We start from the raw sequence: 16,363 nt of genomic DNA, 5'->3' as shown, positions 1-16,363 counted from the left end.
GCAGAGGGGGTGGACGTCCACCCCTCTTCACTGAGATGGGGCCTGCAGGAGCAGGGTGGGCGTCCTGAGGTGGGGTGAAGGCTTGATGGGTCAGAAAGGGGAGCGTGGCCATGGAAAGCACTCGGGAAAGGAGGAAGGAGAGCGGTGATAGCAGCGATACCAGAGCACCAGGGACAAAGGTGACAACGTGGAGGCCTGGGCAGGACACAGATCCTTCAGGATGAGGTGCAGAAATTAGGCTTTTCACCCAGCTTGGGGCTATGCTGGTTTTGGGGAGGCTTCAACCTGCTCCGAGGGACAGGGCGGGTGTTTGGGACGGGGCAGGGTTGGCTTTGTTGAGAGTTTGTGCCACCCTCCCGCTGTTTGGGACGGGGGGAAGCCAACGCCTTTGGGATGAGGGGCGAAGAGGCAGCCTTCGGGGTGGGAGGAGGGTGTGGGGCAGGAGACGAGTAAGGTGGTTGCTCTCCCTGGAGATAGATTTGTCCGGGGGTGTTTGCAAGCAGCGCTCTGGCTGCCGGCTCTGGAGCTGGTGGTGGCGTTTGTCCACCTCCCACCCACCTGGTGGCACCCCCGGGAGATGGTGAGAGGGTGACAGTGCCAGAATCTTGAGAGGGCAGTTGGATTGAAGTGACGGGAGAGGGAACAGCCCTTGTGCTGGGCCTGGGGGACTCTAGGGGACAGGACTCGGGGCTGCAGCATGTGCGAGGTGCTGAGGCTGTTGCTTCGGGGGAGGCTGGGGATTAGCGTGGGGCAGACCGGGGCTGCTCGTGACGACTGTACGGTGTCAGGGCAGCCAAGGCGGAGGAACCAGGACAGTGCGGAGGATCCTCTGCCAGGCAGCTCCTCAGAGAAAGGCGCTGAAGCCACCCTCAGTGAGATACACACAAACACCCCCCACTTTCTCTCTTCTCCTGCACGTTCCTCCCCGCGGGCTGCCAGGCTGCCTGTCGGTGCCACTCGTGTCTCACTGTCTCCGTGCCAGCCCGTTGCCTCGCTCGCGACGCGGGGACCTGGCTGTTTGCTGTTGCCGCAGCCGCTCTAACCCACGCGCCGCGGTGCGTGCATGTGGCACCCCTGCTCTCTGTGCTGTGGGGAGGGGGAAGGCTCAATAAAAGGCTGCAGCACGCGGTCCCTGACTGACTAACCAGCGCGCTAACGAGGTGCTGCTCTGCTCTGCTCGCGTCCTTTGCCGCCCTGGGGTGCAGAACCAGAGCGAGAGCTCTGGCTGCAGGACCAAGGGCCTGGCGGGGGGCTGAGAGGCTGGGCCTGAGGCAGCCAGCACGGAGCGGGTTGTGCCCCTGAAGGCTGTAGCGCAGGTAGGGGACACCGGCATGGAACTAAAGGGGCGTCTGGGGGCGCGACAGAGCAGGGTCTGTGTCCCATGGTGGTGACAGACCCGTGTCCCCAGCTGGGGTCCTGATGGAGTGATGTCCCGGGGTCGTGACTGACCGGTGTCCCTGCCTAGGGGGGTGAGGGACCCTTGTCCCAGGGTGATGACTGCCCCGTGTCCCTGCCTGGGGATGGTGACAGGCCGCTGGCCTGGGGTTGTGACTGACCATTGTTCTTGCCCCGGGGCGGTGAGTGACCAGTGTCCCTGCCTGGGGGTGATGAATGACCTGTGTCCTAGGGTGGTGACCGCCTGGTGGCCCTGGGGTGGTGACAGGCCGCTGTCCTAGGGGGGTGAGTGACCATTCTCCTTGCCCTGGGGTGGTGACTGACCAGTGTCCCTGCCTGGGGTGGTGACAAACGCTGTCCTGGGTGGTGACTGACCAGTGTCCCTGCCTGGGGTGGTGACAAACGCTGTCCTGGGTGGTGACTGACCAGTGTCCCTGCCTGGGGTGGTTACAAACGCTGTCCTAGGGGGATGACAGGTCACTGACCTGGGGGGGTGAGTGACCATTCTCCTTGCCCTGAGGTGGTGACTGACCAGTGTCCCTGCCTGGGGTGGTGACAAATGCTGTCCTAGGGGGGTGACTGACCAGTGTCCCTGCCTGGGGTGGTGGCAGACGGGTGTCCTAGGGTGGTGACTGACCATTCTCCTTGCCCTGGGGTGTGTTGCGGGTGGGTTTTCCCGGAGCCGCCGGTGCGAGGGAGGGCGCAGGCGGGGCCAGAGCCGCTGTTTCCATGTGTTTATTGCTGCGGGGCCGCTCAGCGCGGGCGGGGCTCGGGGTCGGCCAGCAGCTCGTCCTGCGGGGAGGAGGGAGAGAGCGCGGTGAGCGGCGGGGCTGGGGGCCGGGCGGGGGTCGGCGCTGCCCCGCAGCGGCTCCGCTCACCTGCAGCGGCTCGTAGTCGACGCCGTACAGCGGGTTGGGGATCGCCACGAGCGGGCGGGCGCGGGCACCGCGGCGCGGGGAGTGCGGGGAGTGCGGGTCCGCATCGTCCTCCTCGCGGAGATCGGCCTGCGGGGTGGGAAGCGGGGCTTGGGCTCTCCCTGCTCCCACGTGTGTGGCCCCTCCAGCCCTGGGATGCCCCACAACAGCCCATCCCTGGTCCCACACATGGTCAGTTCCAGCCCCAAGATGCCCCACAGCCCATCCCTGCTCCCACACGTGGCCATCCTAGCTCCAGGATGCCCCACAGCCCATCCTCAGTCCCCTGTGTGGCCACTCCAGCCCCAGGACACCTCACAGCCCATGCCCTGCCCTCCCCCTGGCCCACAGTACCTGAAAATACCCAAACTGCTCCTCCCGCCGTCTCTTGACGCAGTAGTAGGCAATGCTGGCGCCGGCAGCCAGCACCAGCGCGAAGCACAGCGCTGACAGCGTCCCGGTGGCCACGGAGCCCGGCGACCGTGCCGAACCGTTCACCTGCGTCAGAAACCAGCGCCAGGTGACGGCACTGCCCGGGCAGAGCGATGGGCTCTCCTGCGCAGCCACCCACCTCGTCCCTGTTCCCAGGCCGGGCACCAGCTGTTTCGGTGCCTTCCTTCCCCGTTCGTGCCCTCAGACACTCACTTGTCCCAGATGCACGTTGGGTGGGGGCATCCTCAGCGGCTCTGCAATCACGTGGATGATGCCGTTGAAAGCCACGATGTCCCACTCCACAATCCTGGTGTCATTGATGCCCTTGGCGTCCTAAAGCACAGGACAGAGATGATGTTACCCAACCACAGAGCCTCCCCCTTGCTCCCTGTCTCAAAGGAGAGGTGGTGAAAACTCGTGGGGTTTTTTTTTTTTGGAGCTTTTCAGAGGTTGAACCTACTGCTTGCTCCGTGTCGTTGCCCGCTGGGAGGTCTGACACATGGAGGTCGTATCCTGACTGGGATGGGATGATGGTCCCTGTTGTGAGGTTGTAGCTGAACAACACGACGTTGCTGGACGACACATGGAGCTTCAGTTCATCTCCTGTCAGTGTCTGAAAAGGCAACAGGGAGCAGGGCTGGGAAATGACTGAGCTGGCTCTTGCCTCTCCCCTCCTGCTGGGTGCAGCCCCTGCTTGGCCTAAGCTTGGGCACTCGTAACAGCTCAATTCACAGGCAACGTGGCACAGAACAGCTACACAGAGAAAGGGAATCACCATCCCTACAAACAGTAAAAGCTCAACAAGAGAAGGCTCTGAGCAACCTGACCTAAATGACCCTTCTGAGCAAGGGGCTGGACTACAGATTTCCAGCGGTGCCTTCTGACCTCCATACCTCCTCCTTCCCCAGCCTCTATTTCCCATCACCATCATGCCAGCTTGGGCCAACTCCTGCTCTCCTCCTGGGCTCTGAGAGTTTGTTTCACGCACCCTCGAGCGGCTGCTCATCCCTGCTCGCTTACTTCATTGTCTGCGAAGCCAGAGTTCAGAGGGACAAAGAGAGTTTTGGGAGCGGAGTCATCAGACAAATAGATGAAAAAATCCAGTCCTTCTTCTGTGTCATTGGCAAAATCGAGCAACATCTGGAAAAGACGGCAGGTCCTCCCCCTTAGGATGGTGCAGGGAACACCTTCCTGAGCCCAGGAACCGTCCCCCAGCTCCAGAAAGAAAATGCCTTGTGGTCATACTCCACCCCGCACGCAAAGCAAACCCCGGCTTGTCCCCGTTACGGTTAATCCCTCCCTCCGCCTCGTTGCCGGCTGCTGGGAGCAGGAGAGCATTGCTTACGGAGTAGAAGGTGGAGAAACGAGCATCGTCTGCGAGCACATCGGGGAGTTTGCCGCTGCACCAGTACCCATCGCCCACGAACCCGTCACGGCAGGCGCAGGTCAGATCTGTAAAGGAACACCCAGCTTGGACTCGACTCCGCTGACCCCCTCTCCCTTGACTTCTGCGTGTCCCTCAGCACGTTCCCTCCCGACGTAGGCAAAGGGAGAAGGAGATGTGCCTTGTGCTCCAAGGGCTGCCACCACACGCTCTTGTGCCCGACAGAACCATCCCCAGGAAACGCACCCGCACCACTCACCCTTCTCCCGGTAGCAGAACGCGTCCCAGGTCTCGCTCAGGTTGCTTCGGATGCCGTAGTCCACGATTCCCACCCGGTTGGCCCCGCAGCCGGGGTTGGGGTAGGCCGTGGGGTACCCGGCTGTGCCATTGTCCAGCCATCCCACCAAGCACAGATGGAATCCCATCTAGCAGAGGAACACGAACGATTAGATTAAAAATAATACCTCTGGCCCAGGTTTTCTGTCGTGGTGGACACTCTCGTCGTGCAGCTTTATCCGAAACCCCCCAAACACTCCGAGGTCTCGTCCCAATGTGACCGGTGAGCCCCACCAGCACTCCTGCTGTCGTGGGTGTAGATGAAGCTCACAGGGCCTAGCCAAGAGGTTGCCCACGCACACGTGACAGGCTCGCTGGTGCTGGATGGGGCCCAGGGAGCAGCTCCGCGTGTCCCACCCACTGAGGCATCGGAGCCAGCCTGTGTCCCACCCCTGCATCCCTCCCTGCCTGACCTGCTGCGCTGCCCCGAGCTGCTGGAAAGTGGCCAGGGAGGCGCCTTCTGCAGCACAGGCCGCCTGAGCCTGCTCGTAAGTGAAGTCGTACTTTCCTCGGGGTGACTGCAGGTGAAATACACCCATCGTCTTATCTGCAAAACACCAAGGCCCGGGAGCATCAGTGCAGCACAGAGAGCGCAGCCGCGGGGGGGCTGCAGGGGAGGGGAGGGCATGGACAGCGCTCCAGGGAGGGCGAGGCGGGATGCAGCGCGGCCTCCTCGGAGCTTCTCGCCTTCCACGAGGCAGGCAGAGCTGTGCTGGCAGGGCAATCCCACCAGAAGCCACCTCACACAGGAGGAGACAGGGTGGCTCGTCCTCCCACACACAGTGTGAAGGGAGAAAGGGGAAAGTGAAAACTAGAGGGGGCTGTAGGGACGAGTCCCCAGGCCCTTGGCCATCCCACTGTCCCGCTCTCCCGAGGCGTGTCCCACACGGAAGATTGAAAGGATGAGGGAGTGGGACCTCATGGCCCATCATCCCTGGCCCTGCGGCGTGGAGCACACTCACCATGGAAGTGCAGATCGGTGCAAACGGCCTCCCGGTGGCACTGCCCGTTGTCTTGCAGGCACCGGTCCGTGGGGGGCACGACCTCTTCCAGGCACTGGATCCCATCACCCACGTAGCCCTTCTTGCACTCGCAGCGCCGCTCGTTCTGCAGCACAGAGGAAGGACGGCATGTGGAGGGGTGCAAACATGCAGATACCACCTGGGGATCCTTCTATCCCTGTGAAGATGGGGAACGAGCCCTCAAAACGCCTCCACTGCCCTCCAGGACTATGACAGAGCGACCACGTGGCCCCTGCGCTTCCCCTACAACTGCACACGGACCAAAAAATGCCACAGGGAATCCTTGTCACACGTTTGGAGAACAGCTGAGCTTTGAGGTATGTGGCTCACGACTCTTGCATTGCATCATTTTCCAAATCTCATCTTCTGGCCTGCAGTGGGCAAGCTCGGCTTCCTCCACAAAAATAGCCAGCATCATCCTCAAAGGACCACGCAGAGTCCCCAGGGTAGTCCAGAAATGCCACGAGTGGCACAGCTTATGCCCCTTGGAGAGGGAAATGGTTAAAAATGGCCTCAGCAGTAACATCAGGAGGTCCATCACCACACCTGGCAGCAGATCGAGGGCACGACCACTGCCCAGCAATAAGGACCTACAGGCTGAGCGCAACAGGTGAGGGGACCGGAGAGGAGGGAACTGCAGTAGCAGGGAGCACCGTCACATAACAAGCACTAGGACAAGAGGAAACAGCCTCAAGTTGTACCAGGGGCAGTTTAGACTGGATATTAGGAAAAATTCCTTCGCTGGAAGGGTTGCCAACCACTGGAACAGCTGCCCAGGGAAGTGGTGGAGTCGCCATCCCTGGAGGGATTTAAAACATGGGTAGATATGGTGCTTAAGGGGATGATTTAGTGTCAGGCTTGGCAGCGTTGGGTTTATGGCTGGACTTGATGCTTTTAACGGTCTTTTCCAACTGAAACCAGCCTGAAGGATCCCATGGTAGGAACCTGCACTGTTCTCCCAGGCAGGCGGGTCTCCTTGGAGCCAGGGGATGAACTCACCGGGCCGGTGCTGATGCAGTTTGCGTGCTGGCTGCAGTCCCCGTTCCTACCGTCTGCACATCTGTCGATGGGGTCGCAGACGTAGCCGTCGCCTCCGTACCCGGGCGCACAGGCACAAGAGACGTTCACACCAACCTGGGTGCAGTGTGCGTGCCTGGCACAGCCCCCATTGTCCTGGTTGCACATGTCGATCACTGCAGGGATGAAAGTGTGAGGTTAAACACGTGGAAAGCTGTCCTGATGGTTGGTCTGTCCTGCCAGTCATCCCACGGATACGCCCATTCTCCGTGGTGCTGCTCAGGAGCTGGTTTGGTTGTTGTCTTGTCCTGCTGTCCCTTTCCCCTTCCCTCCCCACCCTGCCACCCCAGCCCTTTCTGCCCCTCGCTGACCTGAGCACACTCTCCCATCTCCTTCGTAGTGCAGGTTGCATTCGCAGAGGTTGCCGGAGCGGCAGGTGGCCTGGGGGTGACACGGTGGAGAGCAGGTGGGCGTCACGGCTGAAACCAGAACACACCAAGGTCAGAATGAACACAGGCATGGCTGCCTCTGACCCAGGCCACTTGCCTCACGCTCCCCCATCTCTCCCCTGTGCCTCTCTGCAGATGCCTTGCCCAAATGCAGAGGACTGTTACTCCATCAGATCCACCTCAGCCCTTCCTCAAGCTCTTCCTGGGGCACCTCTGAGCTCAGTGACTTGTTCATGATCAAGTGGAGCTTTCCTCCTCCTCCCAACCCTTGTGCAATTCTGGGCCAGATTTCCAGATGAGCCCCATAACTGAGAGCTCCTTTTTGGAGATATTTCTGACCCGCTGCTCGAACAATCCAGCAACTGGGAATGTGGCCACAGAGCACCGGCTCCCAGGGAACAGCGGGTGGTGGGGCTTGGCCCCTCTCACCTTGTCTGATTTCGCAGCGGTCTCCAGTCCAGCCCTCGGCACAGAAGCAGAAGCCATCGCCGTGCAGTCCTCCGTTGCACATGCCGTTCTCGGTGCAGTTACACTCTGAGGAACAGATCAAACCACTGTCACACATCTGCTGTGGCAGCGAAAGGCCGCGCTCAGCCCACGGGACACATCTCCCTTCCCCCTTACCGAGGCAGTCGGGCCCGTATCTGCCTGGCGCACACAGCTCACAGTCGGTCCCGATGAAAGCCTGGGTGCAGTTGCATCTCCCTGAGCCACCGATTTTGTCGTCGCAGGTACCGTGGTTACTGCACGGCGCCTCCAGCCCTCCCGGGCACACTGCAAAGGGGGCATCTTAGTGACAGGGTGGTGACAAAGGGACCCGGTGCTGGGGGGGAGCCACCCACCGCCCCGTGCAGAGCCCGCAGGTGCCACGCGATGCTCGGCAGTGTGGGGGGCAGGTGCTGGGGACGTCTCATGGCATTAAACCTCAGGAATAGGAACAAGAGGGACAAATCTGGCATAGCTTCCAGCCTGGGAAGATTCTGCTGCAGCGAGCTGGGCCTGGGCTGGTCCACCCCGTGCTAACCTGGCAACAGACTCAGTCCAGGGATGGGAAAGTGCAGATGCCAGGGAATGGTTGAGCACCGGCAACATCTAGGAGTGAGAGCTGTGTCTGCAAGCCACCCCTCAGAGCCCTGTGCCTGGTGCTCTCCATGGGGACATAGGTTTCTCCAAGGAAAAGGAAGTCCCTGTTATTCCATCCACACACAATCCCCGTGGATCATTCCCTGCACCGTCTACAAACTGGGGCTCCCTGCCTGGAGTTTCTCCACCTTTCCTTGGGGAAGCGCATTCCTGGATGCCAGATATCTGTGCTGAAGCAGAAATGCCACCTTCCCCAGGAGAAGGAGCCGGGGCGGGAAAGGGTCGCGCGGCTCCTTACCCCGACAGTCACGGCCATAGTGGTTTGCACAGCACTGAGGGACCCACTGGGCGGAAACGCAGCTCCTCCTGCAGCCTCGTTTGAGAGGCCCCCTGGAAGAGAAGTGTCTTCTGAAGAAGTCCCACGGGGAGTGTGACCAGGACGGCCGCGACAGGGAGTTGTGGTGAAACCGAAAATTGTGTCTCAACATCTGGTTTCCATAATAGTAGCAGCGCCTGGTTTCCCCCTGTGAGGAAACAGGCAAAACACAGTTTGCCACATTGGTCGCTGACATCTCACCTTGACTTTTCTTGTGGCCCTCATTCAGTTTTATGACAATTAACAGAGGCTTTTTAACACGGGCTGGGGCTGGTGACCGAGCAGCCACAGGGGTACCGTGGGACATGCTGGAAGCCTGGCAGAGAGGGATAACGGGCGATGCAGCGAGAGTCGGGTACGACCACTGCCCCCAAGGCCGCTCACCATGTGATCCCTGGTCCATCTGCAGCTACCAGACTAAGCCTTGTGCTACAAAGCACCCTGAGAAGCCCCTGGTGCTGCTGCAGAGACCCCGAGAGCCGCTGTCACCCATGAAGGGATTGACCAAGCAGGGACCAGTGGAGCCCCTGACCCCATGTTGCTCAGCCCAGGTCCTGCTCTACAGGATTGCGTGACTTGCAACAAGGCACGGACAATGCAACTGGGCTGAGGGACTCGCCACATGCAGGTGGTGCCTTCATTTTGCTGCTAAAACACATGCGGGGTGTGGGTATTGTCATCAGCCCCATAACCGGCCTCCTTGGTGACAAAGCTGTGAGCTTTACCCGTTGAACGGAGCCGGCAGGGCAGGGTGGCTCAAAGCCACAGACTCCGCAGCTCTCTGTAGATCCCTGTGGAGGGGAGAAAGAAACCTCACAACAACTCAATATGTGCTTCTGCCTCTCTCGGCTGCTTGGAGCTTTGCCGAGAAAGAGCAGCAAACCCTCCCCAACATCCCTTTTTCCAGGCACGAGGCTCAACAGATGGCACAGACCCTCATTGGCCCCATCGTGTGTGCTCACCTGCCGCTCAACAAAGGTGAACTCATCACACCGAGATCCCAGATCTGGAGGCTCCAATAGCCTATCAATACCATAAGCAATGCCCCCATTGAATTCCATGTGCCTCTGGATGATGGTGGCATCGCCGTCCCCCACCAGAAGCTCCCCCTGCCAGAGGAAGAAAGCAACTTGAGATCCTGGCACACCCTACAACCCAGCTGCACCACCCAAAGCTTGTCTTTTTTTGGCTGTCACTTCTCAGTCAACCCCTGGGTCTTTGACCACCCTTCCCAACTACCACTTTGGATGGTCATTTCTGCTAAGAAATGGCCTCTGTCCATGCAACACAAGGAAAGGTCATGGCACCAGATGGTTGGTTTCACAACCTGGCCATGGTGAAGTGCACGTACAAGTACCATCTGCCTCCATGCTTTCCTGCCAGCTGGCCAGAGTTTCCAGCCACAAGAATGGGGTGTCTCAGCCTCCAAGCACCTCAACTCTGTGTTCACCTCCTGTCAGTGACCAACAAGGAGCAGCCGTTGCCCTGTGGTGATACCCATGGACACGTGCTCCGTGCAAAGCAGAGCCCAGCGTCACCAGCACTCACCACGTGGGTTTTGCTACAGCTGAACGAGACGGTGGAGCCGTGCATGGTCCGTATGGATTCAACCTGGGGCATGTTAGCAGCAACAATCTAAGAGGGAAAGAGGAGAATATGAAGGGAGAGACAGGCAAAACTGGCAGCTCGTGCTTCATACTTCACACTGAGAGGGCGTGTGACATGGCAGCACGTGAAGCTGGTGCGGGTGGAACAGCGTGACTATGCTGGGTTAGGCCCAGATTCCTGAGTGAGAGGCCAGCGTGCGTAAGCAGACCCTGGTTTTGCTCAGCTGACTCTTCTGTTGATCATAACCCTATATACAAGAGCCTGATTGAATGTCTCACGTTGATGCTTTGGGGGTGACGTGGCCTCCCCAGGAAGCTGAGGACAGGTTTCTGCTCAGCCACGCTGCACCAGAAGTTCATGATGAAGCAATAGTTGTCTCAAATGCTCAAACAGCTTTGGATCTTCTCAAGACGACTAACGTGCTGCATGTTCTAAAGCAGCAAAACATCGGGCAAGGGCGCTCTGGTGTAACCATAGGCAGGTAGCGGCACCACATGTGGCCTCGGGAAGTGGGAGCCCCTGTGTTGTCACATTTACCTTTGTGGCCCTGATCATGTGGGCTTTGAGGTAGGAAGCGAGCACGTCCCGATGCTCTCTGTGGTACAACCACCTCTGATTTTTCTCTGGGAGGGCGTTAAATGCAGCATCTGTGGGCCACAGCATGGTGAAGGGCATATGCTGGGGGTCACTAACCAGTGGAAGCAGCTCCGCGTCCTGTCCGAGATAAGAGGGGATACAAAGAAAAAGCCACAAGCCAAAACTGAACATGCACGTGTAGAGATCACCTCCCCACAGAGCAGCAGGATCAGGCCACTCACCTGCAGCAGCTTGCTATAAATGCTGTACCCAAAGGCCTCTGCCACTTCCGTGATGTTTTGCTGCAGAGGGAAGAAAGCAACAATTGTTAAGATGTCCCCCTCCAGGATCTGGAGCTGTGATGCAAGGGAGAAACCAGATGGTTAACAACTACAGCTTTAAATTGGAAGGGAAGATTCAGATTAGACATTAGGAAGAAATTCTTCCAACCCAACCATTCTATGATTCTATGATTGTAAGTTTATCTCTGTCATCATCGTGCTGGCTTGGCGAGAGCTGGCATTCAGCAGCTGCCACTTTTCAGCTTCATCCTGGATAGATGCTGCTTTGGCAGGAGCTGGGATGAATTTCTCTGTGCTGTACAGAAATTATGTTATTTACTGTAAAATGCAAGAGCTACAAGTGCCTAGCGCTTGTTTTGGGAGTACCAGTGCGACATTGCCAACGTCATGCCACAAAAGGAGTGCACTGGAAAAGGAGCGTGATGGTTGGCAAGGCACATGATTTCCCTGCCTACGTCCAGTACTGTTGTCCCCTAGTCATGAATCACAGCTCCTTCTGTCCCAAATATTGCTATGCCACAAATGCCATCACCTTCACAAGCCAAATCTGTGCTCTCAGATATGCTCCACACAACTAGGAACAGGGAGAAAGAACATCCCAAGGGACTTGGGCTGAGGGTGCGGGTGGAAAGCCTTATCAGGGACAGCACTATCAGAACTGTGAGGAGACAGATCTGAGCCGTGTCCTCACCACAGTGGTTATCAGAGCACAGTCACTGCTTCAGCCTTACCCGTGAGATCTGCGAGATGTTACGATCCCCCAGGTCACTTGGAATGAGGATCTCGTTGATGAAATGAATGACCCCATTCACGCCGATGATGTCACTCACAACCACTTTGGCTTTCTCATTGAGATAGATGCTATTCTGAGAGAGAAGGGATGCCATGAGGTATTCCCACCCTGCCCTCCGAGCCATCTGCTGGCCCCAGGCAATCACTGGCCACAGCCACAGCAGCCTTCAAGTGACAGCAAGTGGAACAGGGAAGGGGATTGTAGCACAGAACTACCTCTTTCACTGTGATCTTTATTTTGTGGCCAGATAAAGACGTAAGGGACCCGTGGGCTTCCAGGTCACTGGACAGGAATTTCTGGCAACCCACCACGTGGTAGCGAAGCAGGTCCCGGAGAAGACCTCTGCTCTTCCATTCCTCAAACTGCAGAGAGAAAGCAAGAATGAGAACACACTGTGGGCACTTTCCTTGGGGGAGCTCCCAGGGGCAATGGGGGACACCCTGGATTGCCCAAGACTCCTCTGGCCCATCCCTGCGGGAAAGCCAGTCCCACCCCAAAATGCACAAAACCATTTGAGAGCTTTGGGAAATGTCATCCAGCTTGACAAAACCAGCATTTGGGTCCCTCGGTGGAGGACAAACAACCACGACTGGAACTTGCCAAACACCTGACAGCACTTGGGATGGGAGGACACTTACTATTGTGGTGTTTCCTATAAAATCCGTCCTTGGGACAAAGACAGTGAAAGGCCCCACCCCACTGAGCTCCTTGATGTTTTCTGTCTGTGGTAGAAGAGCATTTGTGGGAAGAGAAACAGAAAACATGGTTCCAGTTAGTAAGACCCTTTACAGAAAACTTTAGGTGGGATTTACTGCACAGACACAAGGACAAAGCTGTTTGTCACCAACCAGCATCATCTTGAAGAACACAGATGCATCTTCGATCCTTCCAAGCTCCTTAAACAAAGAGAAACAGCTGGAGTTAGCAGAGTCCCTTCCACTTGCTCCTCACCAGCCAGCACAGTGCCCTGCTCCTTCCACCCTCCCACCCCAGTGAGACATCAGTTCTCCTGACACATGTGGAGGTTGCAAAGCAGGCAGTGACATCTTCTTGGACCATTCCCATCACAGGTGGAGAGGGTGGAGAGACAAAAGCTCACAGGACCCCCTGAGTGCTTCACAAAACATCTGCTCTAACCTCACCGTCCTGCAGCGCCCACGGCAGATGCTGCTCAGAGTGGCAGACAGCCTCGGCAGAGCAAACCCCTTCTCCTTACCATGCTAAATATGCAATAAGAGCAGAAGCACAGAACTGAGGCATCTCTTCTCCTGGTTCTGCTGTAGCTATGACAGCTTTTATTTACCGTTACCAGAGAAGGTCACTGGTTTGCCCAAGGACAGCTGTTGAACTGGCAACAGAGCCAGAGGCAGATTGCTGCCCTCCAGCCTGCATCCCAAGTCCTGGCCACAGCAGACACCTGCCCTGATCCCACAGACTGGGAGAAGTGGGTTTCCTTGGGGTAAAAATTAATTACTCCCATTTTGCTTGTCATATTAAGAAAAGAGCCCCCTGGAGGTATGGCCAACGCTGCTGACAGCAGCAAAAGCGTTCACATCGCAGCTCCCTTTGGAGCAAGGATCACCTTATTGTGTTTCTCTCCCCGAGCTGGCACCCCAGATACACCTACAATTTGTGGATAGCTCACCTCATAGCACCTGTCTCTACTCCTACACCACACACATGCTGGTACAACACTCCAGATCTGCCCAGCTGCAGCCTACACTTGGAGGGGTGGGAGGGGTTTGTGCAGGGCAGGGGAGCCTGAACACAAAAGGATGCTGCGCGTACTTCTCACCTGATGCACTTTGCCACGGCAGGTGAAGCCATCTCCAACACTGTGCCAGGAGCAGGAGCAGTTTCGAGTGCCAGGGCCTGTGTACTTGCAGAGCCCAAACGGACTGCAGCCTCCGTTGTTCTATAAAGAAAAGGGAAAGGCTTGCATGGAGGGGCATCGCCAACGGTTTGAACAACCACTTGCATGTGGGGTCTGCTACCTACATCCAGCCCCGTGGGAGGAAACCAGTCCTCCCGCCTGTCTAGTGCCTTAGAATAAACTTTACCCAAATCCTCGAGGGCTTTTCAGCACCACAGCTACTGTGAAACAAAACTTAAAAAAACTGCTGCACTGAGTAACAGTTTTCAGCTGAAAGAGGGGAAATTTAGGTGAGATCTTAGGAAGAAATGTTTCCCTGTGAGGGTGGGGAGGCCCTGGCCGAGGTTGCTCAGAGCAGTGGTGACAACCCCATCCCTGGAGGTGCTCTAGGCCAGGTTGGATGGGGCTTGGAGCCCCTGATCCAGTGGGAGTTATCCCTGTCTGTGACAGGGGGATGGAATGGGATGGGCTTTGAGGTCCTTTTCAACCCAAGCCATTCCATCATTCTATGATTTTATTCTTTGGAACGCCCAGTGATGACAAAATCACGCCGTGATCCAGAGAGATTTCGACACGGCAGCAATGCTGTAAGCACAGATTACTTAAGTTTTTGAGCATGTTCTACACAAAATGGATGCAGAGAAATAAGCCCACATGCCTCCCCCCTCCATGTCACTATTTCCACACTGCTTATCCCACAAGAGGGAGTGCCAAGCGGCCAAGATATGTGCACCTCACTGCAAAAGGCAACAGAAACCAAACAGAGCAGGAAATCTCTTCAGTATGCAACAAGGCAAGACAGGCAGCTCTGAACAAGGCTAATCCTGCTCTTACTCTCATGAGAAAGGGACACTTCAAGGCTGCGGCTTTCACCTCTTGTAAAACGCAGATGTACCTGTTCACACAAGTTGATGGGGTTGCAGTGGCTCACGCCATCCCCGCTGTAGCCAGGAAGACAGTTGCAGGCTACCTGGAGGGAGAAGAGATGCTCGCTCTGAAACTTGGACCCAAAAAGAAAACCAGAAGATGACTGAGCTGCATAGAAAGTATGAGTTATAGCATCCTTCACGCACTTCATGAATAACCATGCTTGTGTCAACAACAACTATAACCTGAGACTGCCTCTGGCCAGCAGAAAACATCCACTTTCAAGAAAACAGCAATCTTTTCATGGACTTTCCAGGCAACACTTCTATGTGGAAGGAACTAAGCATGAGGCAGAGCACTGCCATGGGAAGGATTGTCTTTGAGAGAACTACACAGCTGTGATAACCACCATAATAACACTGCCCTGACACCTGTCTTACCTTCTTTGGGCCTGTTTTAATGCACTCGGCGTTGGTGTGGCAGCCCCCATTGCTTTCGAGACAGCGATCGACTTCTGCAGCAAAATAATAAGGCAACATCGTTGCTGAGGACTGCTCAGTACAGCTGGGAACTGGTATCAAAGAGGTACTGGGAAAGCAGCAGGGAGGACCTTCCCAGCTTGGGAAACATCTCAGTGAAGGTGTTCAAGACTGGGCTGGATGATGCTATAAACAACCCGATGTAGTGGGAGGTGTCCCTGCCCATGGCAGGGGGTTGGAACTAGATGAGCCTTAAAGTGCCTTCCAACCCAAATCATTCCATGATTCTATGAAAAATGGCTTGCGGTAGCAAAGGAATAGGGAAGAATGGCAAGTAGCAAGTTCTACTCCTGCCACGTGTGAGTCTCTGAGTTGTGAGTCTCCCCTTTGCACAGATGATGCCTCCCTGCTGTCACTAAAGCACGCGCTGAGCACTCACCCATGCAGAGCGTCCCATCTCCAGCGTAGCCTTCCTTACACACACAGGTTCTCTCTCCTGGGGACACTTTAGTGCATACAGCATATACGGAGCAGCCACCGTGATTGATAACGCATGGATCTATTTCTGTGACCGCAAACAAGAGAGATAGAATCAGCCCAGAGCACCTAGGAAATGAACTATGCCAGAACAATCATCCATCTTAACAAAAATCACAACACCCTATCAAAATCCCTTTGTATTTCCATGAAACTGCAGGTCCTTTTAGGGCATGGGGCCTCACCAGGATCTGAGAGCTTTGAATCTTGCCCGCCCTTGCTGGACATACCTGTGCAATGGGTCCCATTCCCTGTGTGACCAGCAGAGCAGACGCATGTGGGTGTGGAATCCACAGAGCTATTGAGGCAGCTGAAACAAGAAAGGGATAAACAATCACTGAGGACACCTCCTAATTTGCTCGGTCAGTGGGAAACACTGTAAAATCTGGCATGTGCAAGTTAAAGTCTGCACAGACCACAGGAGGAACAAGCCAGAAGCCGCTTTTTATTTCTTCACAGTACCAACTACTCGAGTCACACTGGCCAGGGAGCTGGCATCCAGCTTCACACCTCACATTTACCACATCCATGTGCTTCGGCTCGGTACACTGGAGGTGGCTGGGTCATGGTACTGTAAATCAGAGACTAGACAACGGATGGAGAAAGCAGAAAGAGGGAGTCATCACAGCCTAGCAGCCTATTTAATTCCTTGGTGAGGCAGGTGAGGCAGAAAGGGCTTGTCAGTGGCTGTTTGATTTACTCCATGAATAAGCCAGTCTTAGAGTACCCTGGAGTTTCTGCTTTCTCCCATCCACGCATGGAGAAAAAATTTGGAAAGAATTTATGCTTAAACAGACAAAGGATTTAAAAAAATCCTTGAGGAAAGTGGATGTGGCTTAGCATTTATGCACCTTTAATGAGCACACGCCTCCTCCCAGCCCTCTGGGAAGCCCTAAAGACAGAATCACCTCTATGTAAAA

General features: G+C 56.3%; 1 protein-coding gene across 2 annotated transcripts in view; it reads right to left on the bottom strand.

Moving 5' to 3' along the window:
- Positions 1–2,071: 2,071 nt before the first annotated feature.
- Positions 2,072–16,363, bottom strand: part of STAB1 (stabilin 1) — a 53,663-nt gene continuing 39,371 nt past the window's right edge. For both annotated transcript variants that reach the window (XM_069865808.1, XM_069865807.1), the window contains 29 exons: positions 15,674–15,753; positions 15,346–15,471; positions 14,868–14,941; positions 14,456–14,530; positions 13,483–13,602; positions 12,536–12,583; positions 12,326–12,409; positions 11,903–12,049; positions 11,626–11,760; positions 10,835–10,894; positions 10,554–10,730; positions 9,957–10,043; positions 9,371–9,517; positions 9,134–9,199; positions 8,331–8,556; positions 7,574–7,723; positions 7,379–7,483; positions 6,872–6,979; positions 6,483–6,676; positions 5,424–5,568; positions 4,875–5,008; positions 4,385–4,550; positions 4,087–4,193; positions 3,762–3,881; positions 3,202–3,354; positions 2,955–3,074; positions 2,664–2,807; positions 2,274–2,399; positions 2,072–2,187 (listed from right to left, as the gene is read on the bottom strand). In XM_069865808.1, the coding sequence (XP_069721909.1) occupies positions 2,149–2,187; positions 2,274–2,399; positions 2,664–2,807; positions 2,955–3,074; positions 3,202–3,354; positions 3,762–3,881; positions 4,087–4,193; positions 4,385–4,550; positions 4,875–5,008; positions 5,424–5,568; positions 6,483–6,676; positions 6,872–6,979; positions 7,379–7,483; positions 7,574–7,723; positions 8,331–8,556; positions 9,134–9,199; positions 9,371–9,517; positions 9,957–10,043; positions 10,554–10,730; positions 10,835–10,894; positions 11,626–11,760; positions 11,903–12,049; positions 12,326–12,409; positions 12,536–12,583; positions 13,483–13,602; positions 14,456–14,530; positions 14,868–14,941; positions 15,346–15,471; positions 15,674–15,753 (3,463 nt within the window). In that variant the 3' untranslated portion in view covers positions 2,072–2,148. The remainder of the gene's footprint in view (positions 2,188–2,273; positions 2,400–2,663; positions 2,808–2,954; positions 3,075–3,201; positions 3,355–3,761; positions 3,882–4,086; positions 4,194–4,384; positions 4,551–4,874; positions 5,009–5,423; positions 5,569–6,482; positions 6,677–6,871; positions 6,980–7,378; positions 7,484–7,573; positions 7,724–8,330; positions 8,557–9,133; positions 9,200–9,370; positions 9,518–9,956; positions 10,044–10,553; positions 10,731–10,834; positions 10,895–11,625; positions 11,761–11,902; positions 12,050–12,325; positions 12,410–12,535; positions 12,584–13,482; positions 13,603–14,455; positions 14,531–14,867; positions 14,942–15,345; positions 15,472–15,673; positions 15,754–16,363) is intronic.

Source organism: Phaenicophaeus curvirostris, chromosome 11 (genome assembly GCF_032191515.1).
Source record: "Phaenicophaeus curvirostris isolate KB17595 chromosome 11, BPBGC_Pcur_1.0, whole genome shotgun sequence".
Lineage (NCBI taxonomy): Eukaryota > Metazoa > Chordata > Aves > Cuculiformes > Cuculidae > Phaenicophaeus > Phaenicophaeus curvirostris.
The sequence above is the reverse complement of the archived record's forward strand: the minus strand, read 5'-3'. Positions and strand labels throughout refer to the sequence as shown.